At 48.3% G+C, this 20738-nt stretch overlaps 4 protein-coding genes across 4 annotated transcripts; 2 read left to right on the top strand and 2 right to left on the bottom strand.

The window, feature by feature from the left end:
* Positions 1-8760: 8760 nt before the first annotated feature.
* SCP_1102940 (hypothetical protein) lies at positions 8761-9994 on the bottom strand (the record flags this gene model as incomplete). Its single annotated transcript, XM_027762729.1, has 7 exons — positions 8761-8773; positions 8838-8947; positions 9010-9181; positions 9242-9413; positions 9549-9598; positions 9655-9907; positions 9964-9994. The coding sequence occupies 7 exons, from the start codon at positions 9992-9994 to the stop codon at positions 8761-8763; spliced, it is 801 nt and encodes a 266-aa protein (XP_027618530.1).
* A 384-nt stretch (positions 9995-10378) lies between these two features.
* SCP_1102930 (hypothetical protein) lies at positions 10379-13028 on the top strand (the record flags this gene model as incomplete). Its single annotated transcript, XM_027762728.1, has 7 exons — positions 10379-11682; positions 11739-11876; positions 11934-11966; positions 12019-12111; positions 12164-12558; positions 12604-12636; positions 12691-13028. The coding sequence occupies 7 exons, from the start codon at positions 10379-10381 to the stop codon at positions 13026-13028; spliced, it is 2334 nt and encodes a 777-aa protein (XP_027618529.1).
* Positions 13029-14327: 1299 nt separating this feature from the next.
* Positions 14328-15505, top strand: SCP_1102920 (Hydroxynaphthalene reductase arp2; the record flags this gene model as incomplete). Its single annotated transcript, XM_027762727.1, has 8 exons — positions 14328-14585; positions 14645-14690; positions 14739-14852; positions 14915-14941; positions 15004-15069; positions 15140-15208; positions 15263-15306; positions 15362-15505. 8 exons carry the CDS (start codon positions 14328-14330, stop codon positions 15503-15505), a joined length of 768 nt encoding a protein of 255 aa, XP_027618528.1.
* Positions 15506-17623: 2118 nt separating this feature from the next.
* SCP_1102910 (hypothetical protein) lies at positions 17624-18199 on the bottom strand (the record flags this gene model as incomplete). The annotated part of the gene is made up of 4 exons (XM_027762726.1): positions 17624-17671; positions 17736-17769; positions 17819-17941; positions 18015-18199. 4 exons carry the CDS (start codon positions 18197-18199, stop codon positions 17624-17626), a joined length of 390 nt encoding a protein of 129 aa, XP_027618527.1.
* Between the last annotated feature and the right edge of the window lie 2539 nt (positions 18200-20738).

The raw sequence follows: 20738 nt of genomic DNA, 5'->3' as shown, positions 1-20738 counted from the left end.
GTGGAGCAATTGATACTGTCCACTCACGCTGACTGGGCATTCCTGGCCTTGCTCGCCCAGGCTTTGTGTGATGATTGCCTGCCTCTCGGTCTGACTGTGCATGATATTTTTTGGCACCCATCTAACAATTAGCAAATTGCTGAGTCTCTGTACAAAATACTAGGCCATGGCCCTTCAGACGCATCAGAAAGTCTCGGCCACCCACACTGGAGACGCGAGCTATATCTGGACATCTAATATTGTGCAAATATCCCATCTAATATTGTACATATGTGGTAGAATGTCAGACAGTTATACATTCCCTGACTTCAGGAACTGGAGGGCCTTGTCGAGGGATTTTGTATTGCGCCTCTGCTAGCTCCGTATGATGCATGTAAACATGTGTAAATAGGTGACAGACTCTTTTTTATGCAAGGAGTTTTGATGACTAAGACTAACCCATTCCGGTAGTGTTTTTGGTGCTACTACATAGTCATAAGTTGACACTCTTGGTACTCTCTTGAAGTGTTGTTCCCCGACTCCAGGAACTGGAGGAGGGCTTTGGCAAGGGGAAACGGCAGACGCCTCTGCGAATGAAGTTGTGCGAAAACAACATCAGTAAATAAGTTGAGTAATAACACTTACGATTTGAGTCTTGACTCCGTCTAGGGTTCCGGTCGCGAACGTCGCTGTTGCACTGGACCTGTCGACACTGTTCGAGTGCAGGTCTATTTACGTAAGATCGCGCTCGCGAACGTTCTGCCCCTGCGCTCGACCTGCCGACGGTGTTCCAGCGCAGGTCTATTCACGTAGGATGGCGCTCGCACACATCACGTGCGCGCTCAATTTCTCGACGATGTTGGCGCTGCTGGACGACGTTACACCTCAGTGTCACTCCTCGATGAGTCGCTATACGACATCATTCTGTTTTGCACGTGAGTGTATTCTTTTTCTCATATTATTACTAATCTACTGATTCACCACTAAACCATGTAGAATCTACGTGGACCTGCTCTCTTGAAGACATAGTTTTCGCGTTTTTTGCGACTGTTTCGGACAAGTGTAGCTGCAAAATAGGTGCGTCTATGCTTGTTGACTTGTTCAAATGGATACTTACAGTTTAATTTGCACGATGCAGTTGCTATTTGTGATACTGTGTTCACAGTTTCACAGTGCTGTTTTGATTGAGTTCGTGTCTAAGCACATTAAACATTTCGTGTTCAAGCACATTAAACATTTTGTGTTCAAGCACGTTAAACATTTTGTGTTCAAGCACGTTAAACATTTTGTGTTCAAGCACGTTAAACATTTTGTGTTCAAGCACGTTAAATATTTTGTGTTCAAGCACATTAAGTATTTGTCTTCAAGCACGCTGTTCAAGTACACTAAGGATTTGTGTTGAAACACCTTTAAATCTTCGGACTGAAGTAGTGTAAGTGATTGACTTTAGCCATGGCAGATTTCAATCCCTCATGGTTCTATTTGTCTGATGAACAGTATTTGCGTACACTCCAAAGGTTAAGTCTTTATACTCTGCAGTCTGCAGCTGTGTCATCTCACTGTTTAATACCTCAGAAAGATCGTAACAAGTCTGAGATTTGCAGAAGACTTCTTGTTGACTTTCAATTGAGTCGTGCATCTGTTGCTATCATGTCCAATGAAGATGTAGCAAAGTGTCTGCATGGTGATGATCAACTTCTCAAATCTCGGTATGCTCTGCTCAGTGCTCTGTATATTAAATTGTATGGTAAACCTGTAGCACTAGCAATACGTTCTGTGAACTCTCCACTTTTTGAGAAACATCCATTAATTGGATATGCCATATCGCCTGTAGAATTATGTATAGAATTACCCTGGTTTGTCACTCCAGCTAGTGTTCTCATTCACCGTTTGTCATCTGTGTTAATGCGAACACTTTATAACTATGGTATTACATTTACAAACCAATTGCCGGTAAAACGTCATGCACATTGCACAGTTATAGTTGAGCATATTGTTGAGTTGTCCCAGTACTTATTCAAAGTTGAATCTTCAAAGTTTTTGAATACTATCTTGTGTCATTTACCATTCTTATCTCAGAGTGAGTTATGTAGTTCTCGTAGTGAACTGATTTTCAAGCTACTAAAGTCAAGTGTTCCATCTGAGATTTTTGATAAATTAAACATGGAGTCTCATACAAACAGTGATGCAAAGAAAGAGCAGCGTAGAGTTGAAAAGGCGTTAGAAATTGAACAGGACAGTGCAGAGACAAAAGCATATATTGATGCATGGCCACAACTTGTTCCTCACGATGTGATTCTTAACTGTCTGAACAATTATTACACTCATACTCAGTGGCATTCACCTTCAATTTGTGCTGTATGTGCTCGTCAGTCACATGAGATTCATATTTCTGAATATAAGATGAATGGTTTACTGCTGAATAAGCAAGTATTATCTGCATTCCAAATCACAGATCCTTTCATTCTAGAAAACTGCAAAGTTAAACAGAATAGCTCTGAGTTTGTTTTTAAGGACTTAAGGTTAGACGGCTGTATGTTGGATAAGAAAGGGCTGACTTACGATAATGGCATGGTCACAGCTATCAAAATTTGTTCGAGCTGCTATACAGCAATACAACATCGTACTACACCACAATATGGCTTAGTTAATAATCTGTATCGTGGTTGTCTGCCTGAGCAATACAATGATATAACCTGGGTTGAAGAAATGGTTTGTGCAATCTACCGTAGCACTGCACATGTCACAAGAATTTACCAGTCATCTGACCCTGCACAGCCAAAGGTGTTTCATGGAAACACATGTACACATGATTTAAATGTTGTTTCCACAGCATCAGTGCTTCCGAGAACACCTGCCGATGTTGCTGGTATGCTTACAGTTGTTTTTATTGGTCCACATAAGTTTAAGCCTGAGTACGTAGGAAACATGTATCGTGTGCGGAAGCGTAAGATTTGGAGCTTTTTACTGTGGCTTAAGAGTCATAACAAGTTGTATAAACATATGACTTTTGATCTGTCTGCACTTGATATGTATCCTGAAGATGATGTGTTACCGGGTCTTAGTTCACGAATTGTCGAAGATCACAGAATGGATACTACACTTATATTTCAGGATGAAACGGCAGGCTTTTCAGAACATCCTGCAGAATTATTTGCCAAAAGCTGTCCTCCATCAAATGAACCACAACTTATGATGGAGAAAATGGGCATGTCAGATCCAGAAGGAGATAAACTTAGTGGGAGAAGCTTTACTGCTGCGGCAATAAGAAGTATAGTTAATCCAACTGCATCACAACCTGATCTTGTAGTTCATCATGGTATGCTGCCTGTCTCTGAATACAACAATCCTAACTTGTTTTCAGGTATGTTTCCAACACTATATCCATTTGGCATTGGTGGGTTTGAAGATCCTAGTAGGCCAAAGCCAATAGAGTTTGATACTCAGGTCAACTACTATCTTGATCTTGCAGACAAGGCATTTCAGTATCATCACATGTTTATGTTCATTGCACTTAATATATGGCAGTGTCGCTCTGCTCACTTACACACACACTTTGCAGTACAAAAGCCCTACTTTCAGACTATCGCTAGAAGATTAGTCACTCTTTCACCCTCCTTGCTTATGTCAGTCTCTAACCATCTTGAGAATGAAGGTAAATATGCAGATTTGACTGACCAGCAAAAAGATGCATTAGACTTGCTAAAGCATGTGAACACTATTGGTGGACATATTCCTGGTTCTCAAGCCTCAAAAATTCGGGTCAGAAATGAGATACGTAGCTACTTTGGTTACTTTAGCATGCCACATATTTACATGACCATAAATCCTTCACCTGTACATAATCCAATTTTCCAAGTCATGTATGGTGACACTACTGTAGACTTGGCCAAACGATTTCCACTAGTTGTGCCTGCATATGAACGTGCTTTGTGGCTGGCTAAAGATCCAGTTGCAGCATGCGATTTTTTCTACTTTTGTATACACACTATATTTGAAGACCTCTTGGGCTGGGATTTTTCTAAGAGACGCTCCAAAAGGCAAGGTGGAATCTTAGGAAAGTTGCGTGCATTTTATGGTACACCTGAATGTACTGAGTGTGGTACACTGCATGGTCACTTTGTATTATGGCTACTCAGAGGTCTGAATCCTTCTGATTTGCATGCTAGGTTGCGTGACAGTCATGAGTTTGAATACCAATTTTTCAGATACTGGGAGAGCATTATATTTTATCACTTGCCTAATATTGATATGCAAGTTGATCCAACGTACAAACCTTGTATTGAACAACCACCACAACCACCTATTGTTGGTGAATCAGCACTCAATATTCTGAATGAATGGGAGTCAGTGTTTGTCACTGAAATTAAAAAATGTGAAGAAGTCTTGCAGCGTCATCAACACCATAAAGTCTGTGAAAAATACGGTAATGAAGGTAAATGCAGATTTTTATTTCCCCATGAGGTTGTTGAGAGCTCATATTTTGATCGTAATACTAACTCTGTCATTCTGATGTGTAAAGATGCAAATGTGAACTACTACAATCCATATATTCTGGTTTTTTGCAGACATAATCATGACATTAAATGTATTCTTTCTGGTAAAGCTGCGAAGGCTGCAATGTTTTATATTACAGACTATATTACTAAGGTTGACCTAAAAACCTATCAGATGCTATCATTGTTATCAAAGGCAGTAGCAAGTTTACCCAGTGGCAATGACCAATCCTTGCAATTGACTAGTTACAGTACAAAAACCTTACTAAATAGGTGCTTGGCTCAATTCTTGCGTCAACAACAGATCCACTCTCAGCAAGCAGCCTGGTACATACGTAAGAGAGGCGATAGTATTTCATCACATCCTACAAAGCCCTTGCTATCTATTTTGTTACTGCTTTATGTCAAAGAGCATTATTCATTTGCTATGCAAATTGAAAGTCAGAGTGGTGAGGATAATCATTCTGATGCTGATGACATAGAAGAGTGCACTATCAATATTAAAGTGAATAAAAATGGACAGCTACTCGAACGGAACCAAATTGATGATTACATCTACAGACCAGACACTCTTTCTCACTTAAACTTCTATGACTTCTGCAGATACTTCACATTAGAGTCTAAAACAGCACAGCATAACCATCATACATCAGATGATCGACTAGGTGTACTTCCACGTCTTTCTGTAAAGGAACAACATCCTCTTGCAGATACACATGTACTTGTTGAGCACTTCAGTCCAATGCATGTTGACTTTAATATGGAGCGTGTTCCACGTCCAATTGGTACACTGATCCCTCGCCATGAAAATAGTGAAAGGTATGCAATATTTATGCTGGCACACTTTAAACCATTCAGTGATACAGTTCCACTTGTAGAGTACGGTGACACCTTTCAGCATACCTTCAGTGTATATGACTTTAGTGAGTTCAGCAAAACCAAGATGCGCAACTGGGAGGCAGCATATGAATGCGAAGATGCAAGAGACAGTGAACGGTTGCGCAAGCGAGCGACGCTGCTAGCAGAATCATGTCACTTGACAAAATCCATGTACTCATCTGTTACAGCAGACACAGATGATGATGTTGATGTTACATCACATGATAGATGAAGTGCAGTCAATGACTTTAAGATACAGCAGTTTGTCTCTTTACTTGAACAGTGCAATTGGCTCCATCACAACACTTATCACAAGATAGCTGCACTATCCACTGTTAAATATAATATAACCCACTTGCAGTTGCAGAAGTGGAAGTCAGCCCTACATGAGCAAGAGATGCAAGTAATGCAGAAAAGACGTAATGCTGGCAACATGAGCTCTCAGTTTACTCTCGAAAAAACTCCTGCATACACTGAGTATTACATGACGCCTACAATACCAGAACAATTAACCACATCCACAGAAGCCCCAAATATGAGTGATACTACTGCATTAGTTGAACAGTCCCCAATGAAAGTTCTACAGTCTGTTCAGACATCCTACAGTTTAAATGCTAAGCAGGCATGTGCCTTTCAGATTTGTGCAAAACATTTTATTCAAAACTATGTAGTCAAATCAGACACTGTAATGGAACCGCTGTACTTGTTGCTTACCGGTCCCGGTGGCACAGGCAAGACGCATGTTGTCAAAGCCTTGAAAGAATTGATGACATACTTTGGCTGCTTATACCAAATTCGTTTTCTTGCACCTACCAGCTCTGCTGCTGCTCTAATCGATGGAATGACAATTCACAAAGGACTTGGTTTGAAGATACAATCAAAGACAAAGGGTAAAGGCAACAGGCGACTGGGCGAAAGTGAACAGGACTATACAGTAACAATTAGTGTTCAAAATTGTACAGTATTACGTGATGAATGGCAGCATGTTGAGTTTGTACTTATTGATGAAATCTCACTGGTTAGCTGTCAGTTACTCTCTGAGATAGATCATGCATTACGTTATGCCAAAGAAAAACCAGATGTATGGTTTGGAGGTATTAATATAATTTTTGCGGGAGATTTTTATCAATATCCTCCAGTAGGTGGCACACCGCTATACACACCGATATCAGCATATGCAAGACAGACATCAGATGAACTCAGCAAGAGGCTTGGTCGACTTGCATGGAAGCAAGTAAACGCAGTGGTAGAGTTGACTGAGCAACAACATATGAAAGATGATCCTGAGTATGGTGATGCAGTCAACAGATTGCGAACACGTGAATGCACAATAGGAGATGTTGACCTATTTAATACATGGGTAGTTAAGTCAGCGACCCATCTTGATGGCCTTCAAATAAAAGATGATGATGATAATCCTACAGTAATTGTCAATACCAACCTGCTACGACAAGTTATTAATACTGAAAAGGCACAGGCAAACTGTGATGCAGACAATGGTTTGAGCTTAATAATATGCACAGCGGTCGATAAGATTGATGGTCAGGTACCTGAGAAATCCACTCGTGATGCACTTCTGCAGCTCAATGTAACACCACTTACTTCTGAAGGTGCCCTCCCAGCATTCATTTCATTATATGTAGGCATGCCTGTGGTACTACGCAGTCGAAACATCTCCACAGAACTTGGAATCACCAATGGTGCTCAAGGCATAGTTAGGCACATCTCGATTAAACACTGTCCTGTCGGATACACATATGCAAATTGTGTTATAGTTGAGTTTCCTACAAGCAAGGTACATCTGCCTGATTTGCCTTCAGGCTATGTGCCTATTGCTCCAACAACATGGCAGTTTACAACTACACTTAGAGATGCCAATGGAGATACACAAAGGTACCAAGTTACCCGACTGCAACTCATCATACAACCTGCATTTGTGGTCACCGGCCACACGTCGCAAGGCAAAACACTGCCTAAAGTACTTAACAACATGACTGAGGGCAGCTTTGCAGCCTACGTTGCTGCATCGAGAGCACGCACACGAAATGGCCTATTCATCTCAGAGCCAGTAAAGTTGGAACAGCTAAACAAGCCTGTTTCTGCTGACCTATACCATGAGACACAGAAATTTAAAGTGCTTGAGCAAAATACTTTAATTCACTATGGCTTTAAAACAGGATCCCTCGTACCTTTGCCAAATTCTGAAAGTGAAGATGACATCTCCACAAAGTCATTTCATGTCAACTTTAGTGACAGTAGCTCACAGTCAAAAGGAACCAAATGGAAAGCCTCACAAATCGAAGAATCAGGGATTTTGCCATCAATGTCAATGCCACATTCTGACTCATCACCATACATGTACAAGCACGGTTGCCAATGGTCATCCACAGACTACTCATGTGCATATGATGCCACATTTATGTCACTTTGTCACAGCTACTCTCAACTGAGCTCTTCTTTGCATGCAATGTGGAAGAATCAGTCGGCTATTGCTAGTCTGTTGGTCAGTTGTTTTGAGAATCTGAGCCCAGACTCCAGTGCCGAGCAGTTTAACATGCAACGTGATTTTCTCCGAGATTTTCTTAGTAGACGATCACCTATGGAATATCCAAGATATGGTCCACAGTTTGCCTCTGCAGTAAGCATAATTGAATGTGCATTGGAAAACACCACTAACAATATAGTCACGACCATACAGTGTCTTGCCTGTCATCAAACACGCCCAATCACACTAAGAATCCCATCTGTTATTGTGTCCACCGGCATGCAGTCCTCTGCTGAAACTCAAACTATACAAACTTGGTTAAGTAAGACCATGACATCATCCATTCTGCATGCAAGAAGATTACTATGTCAATGCGACAGTGAAGTTGATGATAATATAAGCAACATTACACCACTGCCCATCCTATACTTTGAATATTCGTCACAGGAACATACAGTTATCACTCCCATATTTGATCTGGAATTCAATATGCAGACCACCTACTTATTGGCAACTGTAATATACTTTGGATCTAGTCATTTTACAGCACGTCTCCTCCACTCTGACAACTCAGGATGGATATACGACGACCAACAGAATGATGGTGTCCCACAATATGAAAACAGAATGGATACCGATGACCTTACACCACTCCTTACACTCGACGGACGCTGGGCGCACATCCTCGTGTATACATCAAATGGTCCATTCAATTGAATCAATTGAATCAACAAAATATTGTATTATTGCCACCATGACACTATACCTATTTTACTGACTTTATTACCTGATCGACATGATCTTCATGCTCAGATGATCCTTTCATTTGAATTTTTAAAAGACAGCCATACCATCAGTATCTTATATCATATAACTATATGTAACAGTACTGCAACTATCCCACTGGCTTCATTACCTGATCTACATCATCTGTCTTGTCCAATACTGTCAGTGAATTCAAGTGTTGTTCAGTACTGGTTAAAACAGAAGGCACAGACTGGAGGTAAGAGAACTGTCTCTTCTTCGGAGCCTTACCTCCACCAGTGTTATCAGCCGCAGCAGCAATACGCATCATCGACAAGTGCTCTGACTCGCAGTCCGCAATCAGCTATAGCCACCATTAGAAGTCATTTTCTGATAACAAACAAATGCAGGCAAATGCCAACTCACCTTCATCCCCAAGCGACTCACGATCATGACAGTGTCAAGTTGTGTAAGAAACTTGCGACCCACATTTGCCCCATTTGGACTCACGTGCTCATGAAGCTGAAAGTTTACTGAAAGCTCAACGAGCTCACCGGCACGCACCATGTCAAGGGATGACTGCACAGGAGTAGACCACCTACATAAACACAACATCACCTCAAGCAATGCAGACAGATGATTTCATATTATGACATACCTGTCGTCATACTCGCCCTTCAGCTCCATGCATGACACGACATTGTCTGATGTCCACGAGAGCCTCCCACCAGCAACTAGCTCTGCCAATGCACCATACGGGTCAATAACCATGTTCAGATCGGCACTGTCAAACAACGGTGCTTCCACCATAGGCGTGAGCACACGTGTCTCTGCAACAAAACACGGCATGGCGCCAAGCCAGACATCATCAATTACAGATGTCGTTCCACGGCGTGCATGCATTTCCATGAAACATAAGATGTTTGATCAGGCAGTGATGGCTCGCCGGAATGCAGGACCTTCACTGGCAACCACAACAGTCTGCAGAGCGAGATTTGGATTTCCCCTCAGCAGCCTAGATACGAATCAATCACATCGGCAAGCAGCTTGTGAAGTGCAGAAGTGACAAACCTGAATGAGCGCCTGAAAGGGGGCAGAAGACTCATCTGAGAAACAAACCCAGACACACGCAGTGTAACCTCCTCGTGCGCGCTTCGCCACACCAGGTACAAATACCCACCCGAACTGACCTGAACATCAAATTGACGCTCAACTGTCTCAAACTGATCATACGTCTCGAGCAGGAACTGCAATCCCTGTCCATCGGCACCCATTTCCGGATTCGGCGCCTTCGTACATGTGGTCCACTCGTCGAATAATTTCACTGACCAAGATTCAGCCATCATCCAGTCCCATCACGAAAACAGAAACTCGACGCACCACAACGCGCATCCTGAAAGACCTTTGCCATTGTGTCAGAACTCAGGTGAGCCTCCAAATTCATTTTGATCGAAAGCAGCAAGATTTTTACTAAACTTTATACACCAGTGTCAATTGCCAGCAAGACACGATCAATGAGCAAGAACGAACACACCTGTGGAGGTAAGTAGCCATCCACAATGACCGACGCTTGCCCCCGCACGACAAACTGTTTGCGCGTCAGATTCAAATCTTACCGTCGCGCCCAGCTCATTGTGGACACGCGCCACTGCTGCGCGTCAAATTCGGCACACGTTCACGACTGCTCTAGCCACATCTCCACCACTGACACGGACGGTCGCCGACGTTCTCTGCCACCATCGCCAACTCAGCCGCGACATGCAGCAATACCAACACGGAACCTCGCCCGACCCAAATGCGCGTCCCCACTGGGAGCACGTTCGTGACCGCTTTCCGCAGCACCTCGACCGCGGACGGCCTCCACCACCTGCATTCTCGCCAATGCGACCACCACGCAGACCTGCCATTGGAACGCCAATACCGCGCCTGGCCGACCACAAAACATGCGCCCCCCCTGCGCACGCAGTTTCCTCCCCCCTCTGACTCAGGTTTCACGATCGCGCGCGGCTTGACCACCATGCGGACCTCCCGGCGTGCCAACACCAATCCCGTGCTGAGCTTCTCGCAAAACATGCGCACCTGCTCGGTGCATATTTTTCTCCACTATTTTACTTACACTTTGCTGACATCCAGCAGTCCCAACACCGCACCTCGCCCGACCCAAATGCGCGTCCCCACTGTGCGCGCAATTCGGCGTGCGTTCGCGGCCCCTCTCCACAGCACCTCAACTGCTGACACCCTCCACCACCTGCATTCTCGCCAATGTGACCACCACGCGGACCTGCCGTTGGAACGCCAATACCGCGCCTGGCCCACCGCAAAACACGCGGCCCCACTGCGCGTGCCGCCACCTCGACCCTCTCCCTCACACTTCGTGACCGCGCGTGGCTTAACCAACACGCGGACCTCCCGGCGTGCGAATCCCAATGCCGCACCTAGCCCATCGCACAACACGCGCACCCGCTCGATGCGTATTTTTCTCTGCTATTTTGCTTACATTTTGCTGACATCCAGCAATGCCAACACGGTGCCTCGCCTGACCAAAATGCGCGCCTGCACTGCACGCGCAATTCCGCATGCATTTGCGCCCCTCTCCACAGCACCTCGACCGCTGACACCCTCCACCACCTACTCTCGCCAACCGGACCACCACGCAGACCTCCCGTTCGAACGCCAATACCGCGCCTGGGCCACCGCAAAACACGCGCCCCCGCCGCGCGCACCGCAACCTCGACCCTCTCCCTTACGCTTCGTGACCGTGCCCAGGTCGACCACCGCCCGGACCTCCCATTCAAACACCAAGGCCGCACCTCGCCCCTCGCAAAGCACGCGCCTGCGCTGTGTACGCAATTTCCTCCACACTCTCGCCCCCGTTTCAGGACTGCGCCCAGACAGCGAATGCCGACGGACATGCCCCAACAGTCGCACCGCGAACAACTCCCACCTCGCCCAATTTCCTCTCGCAACTGCCACCATGGCCTCCGTCACTGATGCTCCTGCAACCACCACTGGCAGCAAATGCAAGATGAGGCATCCGTCGCTGTCCACGCCAGTGCCTTCACCCGCAAAAAGGCAGAAGCCTGAAGACAGCGACGACATGTAAGTCTTCATACCCACTCACCGCCATATACCAGCCAACATGCAGTTCTTTGCAGATTCTCGCTGACAGCACACACCGACTCCACCGCATCCGATACTCCCGCAGACGATGCTCACGCCAGTCACCGACCCGATGAGACTCCCGGTAAGCCCTACCGCAACAAAGGAAAGTGCGTCGAGAAAACCACAACACCGTGAGTCGCTGTTTGCCACCAGACAGACACTTCCGCTGACTGCACCATATATACAAGAACCGAAGTGCTCCAGTCGCTGTCGAAACTCAGGTACGCCCTTTGGCAATTATCCACTGTGACTCACACTGACACTTTCTTGCAGAGAAACACTCGCCGTGATACGTGCCATGAACAACGTGTTTGTCCTCATGCAACCCGTGTATCTCAAGAGGGCATTCCCTTCGAACATCGCCGAGTACGTCCATTTGCCCTTGCTTTTTCTGCCATACTACTAATCAACCCCAAAGACGTCTGAACCATGTTTCGATCGCCACCGCACACGACATCATCAATCTCGCGACTGCAGACCCCACAGCACTCCACTTTGTCACCATCGGAGCCTCCGACTACCTTCAGCTCAAGACGAGCACCCATCTCATGCTTTTCTCTGTTGTCGGCTCCATTACCCACAGTGACCTGATCAGTCCGAGCGGTCGCAGCCGTCAACTCTGCGTTGCACCATCAGCACTCACCTGGCCACATGCGGCTGCCATCCTGGGTGCCATTCTCAACAGACGAACACTCGTCTTCCCGTCGTTCCATGCTGGCCTCTCCTTCTCGACAAGGTTGACCACCGGCACCTCAAACACTCCAACCAAGATCCACGGCATGGCTCCCGCCACTCCGGTGAACGCACAACGCGGTACGTGACGTCTCGCACTACAAAATGTTCGCTAACGCACCCCAGGTCCACCCCCCGTGCTGCCGGCCGATCGAGATGGTAAGATCGCCCCCAACCTTCTCGCACATGTGCCCTAACTCACTCCTCCCACAGTGCCGACTTTCGACGGGTGTAAGCCCTTCAAGTTCTCCATGCGCTCCATATCGATGCTTCCCAAAATCCACGACAATCTCTCCACAGAGTCTGCCGTCCTCCTGCTCTTCACTCTTGGGAAGTACATCAAGAGCCACCCTGAACTCGATGACGAAAATGCCGACACCACTATCTCCCTCAACATCCAATCCATCGTCCTTCTCGCCAATCCGGGATCGATGCCCCGCGGCTTCCTCGAGGACGAGCCCATGCCCCTCCTCGGAGTCTTCCGACCGAATTCCGAGCCTGACCAACACCACTCGGATGACAGCGATGACGACGATGCCTCGCTTGTCTAGGTTTTCATTGCTGTAACTATCACAAATGCCTGTACTTGTACTATACGTATCGATCACACACCCTTGCTCATACAAAAACCGTGAGCACCCCGTCGGAGTCGGGGAATGGCGCTCGCGCCGCTACGATGCTCTAGTGTACAGTACTGTACAAGTACTGTATGTCCTTTTCTTATTCTACATACTGCTTGGACAATGTTGACATTTTCTGTGTGTTTAATGTTGCAGTACAAAAGGAACAACTGTCTTCCTGCAGGTAACTAAAGGCTGTATCTATGAGCCTAGGACAATGAAGCATCAGGAAAACTCAACTTTTACTTATGAGGCTTATTCCGACTTTTTGTCCTTTTTTGCCTTATTTAAGGCCTATAAGTTTCCAAAAGTTGACTTTTAAGTCTCTAAGGAAATATGACTTACGGACTTTTCATCCTTTTTTACCTTATTTAAGGCCCATAAGTGCATTTAAGTCATATAAGGACACCTTTAAGGAAAAGTTGGGTATTCCTGATGCAAGGCTTGCTCATGTAGTTTTTGATTACTGTAACTACCACACCACCTGTACTTGTACTATATGTATTGATCATACACCCCTGCTCATACAAAAACTGTGAGCAACCAGTCAGAGTCGGGGACTGGCGCGAGCGCCGCTACGATCTTGTAAACAGGCTTATTCTCGCGACGTGATTGGCTGAGAAAGGATGTAAGGCAAAATTTTCGCAGGCAAGAGCCGCTCATACATGTACAATGTAAGGCAGAATTTTCCCACAATGTCCGAGGTGCGATATTGCCCGCTGTCTCCGGTGCCACAGTCATTGCATCACAAGTTAGCATCATGAGGGTTCTGTTCTACACCACCATTTCATACGACCACCATAATTATTTCAGACTGTCGGGAGGTAGACCCACATACCCTTGAGGTACTGACATGTTATAAGTGAGTCATCGACGTTGGTGCATTTCTGTTAGCTGAATCTACATTTGCAGGCTATTTGCGAGCAGGAGCTATGTGAAAAGAGATGGAGGACTGACCGCTGAATTCTCTGATCATGCACAGTCGAAGGTCATCTGGTAACGCCGCCGGTGCTTCTCCTTGAACTACAACCTCGATAGTGTATATGTATCTTCCCAGGTTAGACTAAAACCTCCCAGGATTACCCAACCAACGTCGGCGAACCGGGGTCACGAGAACTTTTGACAGGCTATGTACGCCGGCGTTCTGCTGACGCTGAACTGGTCACGGAGGGACCGCCTTAACACCCAGTCCAGAGTGACATTCTTTCATCTCTCTCTCTCTCTTTATCGATGTCTACTACCCGCGTCGCAGTTGTCACAGGTGCCTCTCGAGGAATCGGAGAGGCCGTCGCCTTGCGTCTTGCAGACGATGGATTTGACGTTGCCGTGAACGACATTCCTGCAATGGCAGAATCGCTCGAGGCGCTTGTCGAGAAGATACGGCAGAAGGGCAGACGCTCTCTCGCCGTGACTGGGGACGTATCGAATGAGAACGACGTGAAGACCGTGGTTGACAAGGTCGTAGAGACACTTGGCGGACTGGACGTTGTATGCGTTCGGGGTCTGAGCGAAGCGCCGCATATTCTGAATATCTTGTTGACTGCCAGATGGTCGCGAACGCAGGCACCTGCCTGTTGAAGCCCGTCGTCGAGAGTGCGTACTGTCTGCTTCGAGAGCTGTGATACTTATCGGCGGCCGCAGCTTCTATCGAAGAGTATGACCGCGTTATGTCCGTCAACGTCAAGGGTGTCTTCCTGTGCTTCAAGTATGCCGCTCTCCAGATGATCAAACAAGGACGAGGTGGAAGAATCATAGGTAAGTCATTCTTGCCACTGTCCGACTAGCGCATTTTCCTGGTATTGATCGATCATTTCCAGGCGCTTGTTCCTTGGCCGGTAAGATGGGTGGGTCTGCAGAGCACCCGCCAACAAAGACGCCCGCATTCATGAGCACTTTGCATGACCAGGGGTGACCAATCTTTCTGTGTACACCGCGTCAAAATTCGCAGTGCGGGGACTTACTCAAACTTGTGGTGCGCCTTGACCTTGTTCTCATCGAAAAGCACAGCTGAGTTCGTATTCTTGCTTGAAACCGTCTTGTAGCGCTCGAATGGGCGAAGCACGGCATAACTGTCAACAGCTATGCTCCTGGGATGATTCGCACGCCGCTCAGTGCGTTCAAATGTTGATGCGCAGTTATAGGTCCTGACAAGTCTCTCTGGACAGTGATGGAGTTCAGTGAGGTTGCGAGTGAGAAAAACTTAACCACAGTAGGTGGCCCACTCTTGTTACTAGTGAAGCGTGATTCATCACAGCTGTATATAGGGCGACACGCTGGGTATCGGGAATATTCCAATCGCAGAGCCCTCTGTCATCGGAGAACTGGTCTCCTACCTCGTAAAACCAGAGTCTCACTTCGTCAGCGGTGAGTGGCGTAATTTGGCGGAGGTGGCTATCGAGATCGGCTGATCGAAATATGGGATAATTAGGCCAATGCATAAACATCAACGGAGGCATTGCCTTTGACTGAGGTCATTCGCGTCCGGAGAGCTATCAGCTAAGCTCCATTGTAATTGTTCGAGTACGTCAACTCTTGTACGGCTGCAGATCGAGTGTACGAATCAGACTTATCTTGGTGGTTCTGTTCTGGCGTGTTCGTGCTTTGTGCATAAGGAGAGATCGCTGCTGCATGGATTACTCGTGTACTCTGCACAACGATCATGCATGAGATCGCCCCCCACGATGAGCTCACTGAGAAGCGTCGATTTGTACGACGAACCGCCCGTCTGTGCGACGTAGTCATTGACCCGTTGAAAAAGGTCCTAACGGAACCATCTCATATGGGGGGGAGCCAATCGCGCGCAACAAATACGAAGGGACGTTACCTTCGAAGACGTTCCAGACGCGTAGATTCCCGCGCCAAATCGCAGAAAATTGGTACGCTCGCCGGCACGCACCCATTTGCAACCGCAAACGCATTCGTCAAGGCAGTGAGCGTATCCGGTCGGCAGGATGCTAAGGACGCAGAACAGTGACAAGCACGCGGATAATATTACACAAGCACAAGCTTCAGCACTGCAGAGGTCGCGTAATAATTCACCGTCGCCCAGGCTACGGTTTCGTGCCGTGCCAGAGCGTTGTGTGTTCTTGTCTGTCTGCGCGGTGCATTGTGTATCGTGGACTGTGCCTCAAATATCTGCATGTGGTGTGGTGTCAGGATGGGAAACACTCGCACCTGTATTGGTCGAATTTCTCATTCGCGTCCCTGCTGCCGCAGGTCTTCCAGACCTACGATACCTCACCACGATCGACGATATCACGAATAGAGAGCCGCAAGATCGTAGCAGACGAACTTGGCAGATTGCAGGTAATGCTTTCGTGGACTGCTTCGATGTTTTTTAAATCGCTCATCCACTAGCGCGTTGGCACAGAAGCACCGTAACACGGACGTACCTCTACGTACGCATTGTGCGATTTCTGCAGTTGCGAAATACCTAATCCGAGCTGAGGACCGAAATTTTGACGAATGGACGAGGTGGCAAAATTCCAGACACACTCAGCGTTGTCGATAGCATAGTTTGGGTGCGTGACGTTCTGTAGCGGCCGTAAAACCTGGCACGGCTGAGGCGTGCTTGTATTTATCTCACATTATGACGTAGTCTCACTGTCGACTCGGATGCGCAGCTGTGGGCCTGCCAGTGCTCAGAAAGCCAAGATCAGCTGTTGACGCAGCAACTCCAGGAGTTGCAGAAAAGATAGGAACTAGTGCTAATTACAGGCGATGGTAGGAGCAACAAAGTTTGCCCGGCACACCCACCCCGTCCACCTACACGCGACGTTTGCGTTCGACGGGCGCACACTTGCCCTCGCACTTTGTGCCGGCTGAAGACGTCGGGAACATACAAGCGACCTGAGGAGCACACCGAGCGCTCGACGGCGCGAGTCGATAATGTCTCCATGCAACGCGGCTGCCATTTTACACCCTCCTCGCTGAGCCTCCTCCACGTCTACCAGCAATGCCGCCCTTTCCTCCCTGAGGAGTCGTGATTCCGGCGTCAGGGCAGCCTTTGATCTTGTATATGCTTACTGGATATAGAAGCGTCGGCATCCCCGGTCCATCGGGACCTGCTTGCGACTTTGCCAGTGCCAGTGAACGCTCCCCCCTCCCCCCCCTCTCTCGTTCTCGCTGATATGGAAACGTCGTGTAGCTCGAGACGATACGAATCGCTGTTGTCTCGGAAATGCTGGATGATTCCCCGGAAAACTTCTGCCGGACGAGTGTAATATACGATGGCTGTCCTTGAACTGGCAGTCCGCTGATGCATGTATACAATCAACAGAGGCGGAAGAAACGGAGAAGCCAAACTTTTAATCTCAAAAGCGAACGTCTGATTGGCGGTCGATGTTCCCACCTTGTCGGACTCGGAAAAACACCCTCTCAGCGAATGGACGCGGACGCGGGGCTGGATATATGACATAGCACAAGAGTAGAAACGATGCATAACGCACGACATACCGGGTATAATATCACACAAAGCGAGCAGTCCAGGCAATATCTACGAGAAAGGGTAGCACTGCGGACCCATCCTATGCGGTTGCTTTTCTGTAGACTTGTGAGGACGACAGTGTCCTGCACTAAATGACACGGCAACGTCGATTAGTAGCGGGCCTAGGAAGACATGCAAACGGGAGGGCTCACCGTCCCGAAGTATAGTCGACGTCGTCTTCGCGTCCTAAACAACAACTGAGCGCCGCTTCAGCCCAAATTACGAGAACACTAACCGTGGCCGTCGTGAAATGAAAGTAGAAGTATCGCCGCGGCGGTGAGCCGTCCCCGAGTACCTGCCCAAACTTCCGTCTGAGGTCTGCGATGCATTCCGGTTAGCGACCTCCGGGCTGCCCATTCTGGAGGATCGACGCGCAATCAGACGTGTGCTCTCATAGCAGTTCGGCCGGTTGCCGTACCGATACGACGTACCTGGAGAACTTAACACCACCGGCAGCCTCGAGCTTCGCTTTGAAGACGCCAAGTCTTTCGCAGGAAGAGACCAGCACATCTGGACGGGATATTTTCGAGGAGTCGACGAAGGAAGAAGATGGAAGATCTGGATCAGAAGTCCTACTAGTAGGACTTACCAGCGAACGTCGAAGATGGGTCACCATTACGACTCGATAGGCAGTCGCACCCCGGGGCATCGGACGCCACCAAGCCAAAGCTGCGTTATCGCGAACGTGAACGCGAGGATGCAGAGAGTAAAATCCGGGGGTGTGCAGCCGCGACGATGTACGTCCTCCGCGTCCGAGCAGTGCGAACGCCAGCGAGACGGTAGTAGAGGCTGGCCTTTCGTCGGTCCCCGCGAGCGTCGCGGCCACACGAAGATCTCCAGAGTTCCACCGTGACCGTATACTCTAATCGCGATCGCGATCGGAGAGCTAGCAGCAAGCAATCTGCCGCCGCGCCACACCGGCACCGGCCACCTCCGGCGAGCGCATTAATTCCAGCCATCCCGGCACCGGGCTCCCTGCGCGCGAACGCTTGAAGGCGTCGCGGTGTGTGCACGAAACGGGGGGTGTCGACGCACGCACGTCATCACTCACGGTACAGATGACATCCCCTTGTCCTCGTCCCCGTCAGTACGCAGCAGCGGCTGCAGTGGGCGCGGTCGCGTCTGCCGAGTCCCCGGTCTGTCGGGGTCGCGCAGTCTGTCCCATATGTCCATCCGTCCGCCATGCCAGCTGCAGTGGCTGGAGCGCGACAGCGAACAGACCCACCCGATTCTATATAGATCACGAGCACGAGCACGAGCAACGAGCGCGTGGGTGCCAACTCGAACTCAAACTCGAACCAGGCGACAACACAAACACGCTCGCCGCAGCCCGAGTAAATATGTACCGCTCGATCGAGGGTACAGTTGCGGACAATCAAACACGGTTAATTTGATAGCGCCTGAACTAGATTTTTCTGAGACAAATGGACTTCAGATTCAGACTCAGGGAGGTTTAAAACCCCCAAAAATGCACTCAGATAGTTTTTCCCACGAAGTTTTTGGATGGCCAAATTTTTGGGCGATTTTTTCGACACTTATAGGCCACTTTGCGGTCGTAGTGAGTACTATTGGCCACCTGCTAGTCACCCGCAACCTCTGATTCATTCAAATGTTGCGAATCCACCCAAAATTCACCCAACCAGCTTCCGTAAGGGATCCTACTGCTACTTACGCATTTGTTCTTACGCCACACGTTTGAGGTGTTCTCACATGTTCGCGCAGATTTCAGCTGAAACTGCCTCTGGCACGAACCCGCTCATCATAGCTAGATTGGCAATGGTCAGAATGCTATCTAAGACAGTAACTTTAAATGACAAATTCCATATTCTAGGTATACTTTGTGCATTTTCTATAGCCATATTTTTGGATGTATATTTTTCATCTGTTTGTGGCATTATGCCCTACTCATTGAAAGGAGTCGATTGCATATTTTTTCGTATTTTTATCTAATTAATTATGGGGTTGGCCAAAATTTTGGGTCCAAAACAGGAAATAATAAGAATTAGTGAAATCGGCTCGTGCAAATCGAGTCTCTGAGTCATAAGCATCACATTTGTGCAGTTTCCGAAAGCTTCCGGCACTGTCCGGACTCTACATAATTGGACTAAAATAGTTACCGCGTTTGATTGTCCGCAACTGTATAAAGGACCGCGTCCCGCCCCGTCAAATTTAATGCGCAGACGCCCAACAGTCGCAGCGGACGGACGCTCCATAATAATAATCGCACGCGCAGGCAGACCTTACCTCCGGCCTCAGCGTAGACGAAAACACGCGGCGCCCGACAGGCGCTCGAGCGTCCCCGAAGCAGCGCGTCGCCATCCGAGTCCTGAGGCCTGATGCGCGCACAGTCCGAAGTATGTAGCAGTGCCAGTGCTGGCACTGCAGGACGAGCTCTCGGTGCGGAGCCCTCATTAATCATTATCACGCGGGGCACGTGGTACCTGGACGTGCACGCGCAGGCATAACATAAAAATATATATACACTACATACCCCCGCGCACAGCCGGTCGTCCACCGAACCCGGCATGTCCGCCCGCCTCGACGGCGCAGCGCTTCAAAGACACCGAACTGTGCATAAAACGCGCCACCGAGATGCGTATTATACATCCGCGAGCCCGCGGGGCGGAAGCAACGCTAACTTGAAAAAGCTTCCGAACCCGCGCGGATCGCGCCTTCTATCACAAGTTGTCCCGATTCGGGGCAGGGTGCACGCGGGGCGCGGGAGGGGCAGGTAGGGATACATGCATATACCTCGCTGGGACGGCAAGTTACAAGGTACACGACGGGGGACGGACGGGGACCAACAACAACAACAAGAAAGAAACGAACGAACGCCCGAAAGTGGCAAGGTCCGCAGGAGCGGGAACGGGACTGAACGCAGAACACCTCAACACATCTCCATCGGCCCCCCCTCCAGCTTCGGCTTCAGCTTCGACTTCCGGCAACGGGGAAAGTGAGAAGGAGTGGGTGAACGCAAGGAAATAAAGTAGGCCGGGCTGTAACATATGGGAACCTGTGGTGCGGAGCGGGTGAGCGTGAGCGGCGGGCAGCACAGCGAACGCACCTGCGGCGATCTCATATTACACGATGCGGGGTCTACCAGGCGGGGGTGTTCTCGTCGCCGCCGCGCTGCACACGGCGCACTCAGTATGGGA

This window comes from Sparassis crispa (assembly GCF_003851025.1).
Source record: "Sparassis crispa DNA, contig_000011F, whole genome shotgun sequence".
Taxonomy (NCBI): domain Eukaryota; kingdom Fungi; phylum Basidiomycota; class Agaricomycetes; order Polyporales; family Sparassidaceae; genus Sparassis; species Sparassis crispa.
Note: the sequence above shows the minus strand (reverse complement) of the source record. Positions and strands in the feature narration are given on the sequence as shown.